Source organism: Trichoplax adhaerens, genomic scaffold, assembly GCF_000150275.1.
Source record: "Trichoplax adhaerens TRIADscaffold_142 genomic scaffold, whole genome shotgun sequence".
NCBI lineage: Eukaryota > Metazoa > Placozoa > Uniplacotomia > Trichoplacea > Trichoplacidae > Trichoplax > Trichoplax adhaerens.
This window is the reverse complement of record NW_002061072.1, coordinates 4,615-9,657: the sequence shown is the minus strand read 5'-3', so window position 1 is coordinate 9,657 and position 5,043 is coordinate 4,615. Positions and strand designations below refer to the sequence as shown.

At 31.0% G+C, this 5,043-nt stretch overlaps 2 protein-coding genes across 2 annotated transcripts in view; both read right to left on the bottom strand.

Moving 5' to 3' along the window:
- Positions 1 to 2,037: 2,037 nt before the first annotated feature.
- On the bottom strand, positions 2,038 to 3,360 carry TRIADDRAFT_62569 (uncharacterized protein; the record flags this gene model as incomplete). The annotated part of the gene is made up of 1 exon (XM_002118502.1): positions 2,038 to 3,360. The coding sequence occupies one exon, from the start codon at positions 3,358 to 3,360 to the stop codon at positions 2,038 to 2,040; it is 1,323 nt and encodes a 440-aa protein (XP_002118538.1).
- Positions 3,361 to 4,929: 1,569 nt separating this feature from the next.
- Positions 4,930 to 5,043, bottom strand: part of TRIADDRAFT_62568 (uncharacterized protein) — a gene marked incomplete at both ends in the record, with an annotated part of 3,871 nt that continues 3,757 nt past the window's right edge. The window contains one exon of the mRNA XM_002118501.1: positions 4,930 to 4,988. Coding sequence (XP_002118537.1) covers positions 4,930 to 4,988 — 59 coding nt within the window. The remainder of the gene's footprint in view (positions 4,989 to 5,043) is intronic.

The window sequence follows — 5,043 nt, the reverse complement described above, 5'->3', positions numbered from 1 at the left end:
ATTACGAGTGAGAATTCATGCTTTACAAGTTACATTAACTAGTATAATACCATTACTAAATATACATGTCGATATTCTCAGACTTAGATAGCTACAAGCTATCAGGTGTTAAGACACTTAACCTTCGTCTATATACAGCTCAATTTTTAGAGATTAACACACCTTATAAACCTACAGTAAATTAACTGCTAACAACTTCTATTTTTATCTCATTTCTACCACCCTATTATCAGCTACAAGCGCATTAAAACATAGCACATAACCTTATCTTATCTATTCATAAGCTTTCATTAATTTACAGTTACTTAATTAGTAACGGCGTACCGTGACACTATAATCTCAGTATACTATGAAATGTCCTTTCTTTAGATTAGGTGATTGCTCTTAGTTTACTCCTATTGTAATCTATATAATACTTAGTAAATTAATAAAGAAGAAAAGATGGCGACATAAAGAATTGGCAGGGTAAAACTAAAAGATACTATGACTTTCTAGGTATTTTGTATATTAAATTAAAATAGTTACGTACTATAAGTTATGAAGGACGTTGCTTTTAGTCCTTTAATACAGTAGCTAGTTTCCTAGCGAGATGATGTAAAACATTATTATATAAAATCGATGATTTAATAAAGTGACTACAAACTCGATTATAATACTATTTATATGACTACTGTAGATGTACACTGAGTGTATCGGCGCGACATTAATGCTAGTTTATTGTAATAGTACACGTATCGTATCGTCATTAGATAAGCGACTAGTTCTAAACAAGTTTTACTCTATCGTGCGCCCCGATAATTATCACTGCATTATGTAGAATATATCTCTGTGTAATCGTATACAAAGGGCAGTATGTGTTGCCAACGTTTCGTGTCGCAGTGCCATCGCAATAAACAGAATCGTTAACTACAAAAGACAAACGCAGTCTTTTTACTAAACTCGTCAGCATTACAACTACATTTCATAATTATTTATATTTTCGAAGAATAATTGCAATCATAGGTCTTTCTACGCCTTAGAATAATTATTGTTAATCTATTTGGACTTTACTTAATTTACTAATGGATTGCATACGATCGGCCTTGCATTATGATGCATAAAAGATCGGGGACTGTAATTCTAATGTGCAGATTTAAATAATTAATAGTAAAAAGCTGTACTTGTATTCTTTATATAAGACATTAGATATTATCAGCTATTTCAGTAATATTTATTTTATCTATTAAATTTATTCCGTGATGATGCTATCTTAAAAGAATTAATACAATATATACTACGATCACTAAAATATTATCAACGCATTCTCATGTAATGCTGTGTACATCATCTACAAGTAACAAGTATGAGCGTAGGCTATTTATTTATTGACTTTTACCGGTAAGGAGTTCCTCTTTACCTGGATAGTTAACGTAGCATATAGTGAGGTTTATTTTAACCAAAGAGCATTATTTTCTTTTCTAATTTAAGTGAAAATGAATAAATACAATTTCGAAAGAGGATAGAAGTTGTCTCACATGCCGGGCTCATAAATAAAATGAGCTATCGATAAAACAGTATTTTACTATCTTAATAGCATGTAATTTATCTAACTTTATTTACTAATTAAGTTGTAGTAAACTCGTGTCGAAAATTACTAATCGTTTGATATGAATCAGATAGAGTTATTAGATAAATCTTTCTTCATCAATGCTCTAATTCTGAACTACTCCAAGGATTAATGGCGCTACATTTATATTTGACTATTATTTTCAGTTTAGAGTGATTAAGAAAACTTATATTTCGTTATTCACAATAATTGATTAAAATCAGTTTCAATTCATTTTCCTTCTTGAAATTTTTATTTGCTAACAAGAAGGAAATATGAGTTTGTCTTCCCTGCATTCAGATAATTTTTACTTGGATCGTACATTAATATCATTGCTTGTTATCTTTATTTAGAGATGTATTAATCAACTAATAAGATATATTATATATCCTTAAGGTTTACTAGATTTATTGTATCACTTTAGTATAAAGTAGTCTATTTAATGATATAAACTAAGCATTATTTGCGGCTTGATCGTCATGACATTGTTTGTTCCGGCTTGTTGGGGTGGTAGTTTCTAATGCTTTCTTACTAGATAAAGACTCCACTTTCTCAGCTAAGTGAAAGATATATTTTATGATTTCGTGTTCAATTTGTTGGCACATGTCATCTGAATGTAGCAAGGTTTTACCGTCTTGAATCGATGCTTTAGCACCTTGCATAAATGTATGAGAAGTTAGTAAAACAGACAGAGTTGAGCTTAGACTAGGATTTTGGCCAGCTTCCTTATGATACAAGTACAGGCCTAATAGATGAATGAGGGAAATAGCAATCATATGTAAATGCTGTATAATAAACTGCAATAGGTGATGATACTCTCCACCAAAAAGTTTTTCGATGTCATGATAGCTGTCCTTTGTGATAGCCATAATACCTCCGCCATACCCTGCAAAGACTTTCGTTAATAACGAATGGGTGATAATTTCTTGTGTGGAAGTCTCCATACGATCAAAGATTGAATCAAGTTTGATAATTTTGTCATTACTGTTAGCAGTCGCCTCTTCTCCGCTGATTACAGCAATAAAATGTAAACCATATTTACAATCTGATTCTGTCTTATTCTTTTGCTCTATTTTTTGATCATCGATGTAAAGGAATGGATAAATACAGAGCTTGGAAATCTGAACTAGGTCGCTGTTATCTAAATTTTCTGGCTTCTCTCTATTTTCGCTATAAAGCTTTTCTAAGTAAGGTTTTATTGTGTTGTCTATCTCTGATTGCTCTATCTCGATAAATTTATCAAGATCTTTTTGCTTAAGTGATTTCGCTTGTTTAAACTGTAAAGTTAAGCATCTATAGAAGTTGTCTTTCTTGAGTAGCTCCTGAAGGTGTTGATAACATTTTTTGATTAGATTATACTTCAACACAGATGCTTTATACGCTTTCTTCGCTTCTTTACGTAGAATTAACAAAAATGGTATAAAAGGTGCTAATAGGGACAAGAAATAACTTCCTTGCGACGCTAAGATTGTTCCAACAGTCAACGAAAAACGTACTGCAAATTGTAGAAATGGAGCCAAGAAAATTAAATTTATAAATAGAAAGATAATAAAACGGTGTCCAGCTTTGGAAACAGCTTGCTTCAGGACATCATTCTTATAAGTGGAAGTAATAACTTCAGAAAACTTTTGCCTTAATGATAGAATATAAGTAAAAGGAGTAAAATTGGCTAGGAGATGCGCTAATGGCACTAGTATTAATCTTGGTATCCAAGCTAAGAGATCTAGCATTTTCTGGCTTAACTGTAATTGTCCAGATATAAATTTCCAAAGCATATGCTCTTTTGCTTTGATATATTTCTATTATTTGCGGCCTACGAAATTGTAGCTTAACTACTTTAGCAAATTACATAAACTTTGATATGAATCAGATTGAGTTATTAGATAATTCTTCCATCATCAATACTTTTAATTGTAATTGTATATACTTTATCAATATAATATGATGCCATATTTTATTTCAGGCAGTCACTAAACTGTGATGATAACAGTTCTTTATATACTAATACATCAATTTTGATACGAAAATGTGATGGAGTTCGGCAGTGTTTATGATCGGGCAAAGATTCAAATCTCCTTTTTTGATTTCGGTTAGCCTTTAGGTCATTTCAAAAATTTCAAGATGATGAGAGAAATGCAGATAATTTTAAATATACGAGTATCTAATTACTGCAGTATTTCAATGTTAAGAATTTACCCCAACTTATTACCAGCTGTTTTGCACAGTATATTAAAGGTGATATAGTTCAGTAGTTCAAATTAGTGAAGTTAATGTGAAGTAAGAAAACTAAGGATAAAGCTATTCCTAGATTCCTAAGTAGTCTCATTTAATTTGATAGTTTGGCTGGTCAAAGCAGTAGTTCTGCCTCACTATTATTCTCTTAAATAATTTTGATAAGATTGTTGCTTATAAATTCTAATAAATTGGTGTATTTCCCTAAACTCAATTTGAGTTGGATTTCAAAAGCGGCTACTTTTAACAATTTTTACCTCCGTCGTCATGCGCTCATTCATGAGGACCGACAATCTATTATTACTTTTTAGTATTATATATGCCATAAACCATCGATTATTAGTCGTCGTTTAAAATATTCCTTTCAGACGTATGAGCGCGATCATCTCCATACACCTATGTAAGATCTATTATACAAGTGATATCGTACGCATATTTCATACTTTACATGCAATTAATGTAGTAATTGAAATAAACAAATTTCTTCTTGTGCATTCTGTGGTAATTATAATCATCACTAGCTTCAGAATTTACAACGTTATAAGAAACGCAAAGTAGCCAAGGAAATAAAAGGAAAAAACATTTATTAGTATCTGAGAAATAAATTTTTATGACGATTTAAGATTTTAAGTCATAACATTGCAACTAATCGATGATACTAATATAACCGAAATTAAAAATTACACAGATCACATATCTATTATTTCATTTAACAGATTTCACGATAAAGACCCAAAGTAGGTTTAAAAATAAATCATTATAATTTGCATATAAATATACAGTATTGCAAAAAAGAGTCAATAGTAATAGCAAGATATCAAGATTGTGCTTTTTTGTAATTTAACTAGTTGGGTACCCGTTCAAATGAACGATAACGTACTCGTATATTACGCAACACATTACACTGGAACAAAATTCAGAGCTAGGTTATCGGACTATGTATGTATGATTCCCTTCTTAGTATGAGATAGCTAGCTTACGTTTATTATAACGTAATCCTATAACAGCAGTTAGCACTTCTTTTTTTTCGTTCAGTTAGTGATTTCGTTGTTTTTTATTCAGTTGGCTAATCAGTAGATGGCGCTAAGAGATTGTCAGTATTTAGAGTCGTGCTAAGGTAAATATCGGGAAGATAAGCCTAAAATTAGGCTCATACGGTAGTGATTAATTCCTAATTGTAGTTTTAATATATCGATAGTCGCTTAAAAAGTGGGTTTATATCAGAA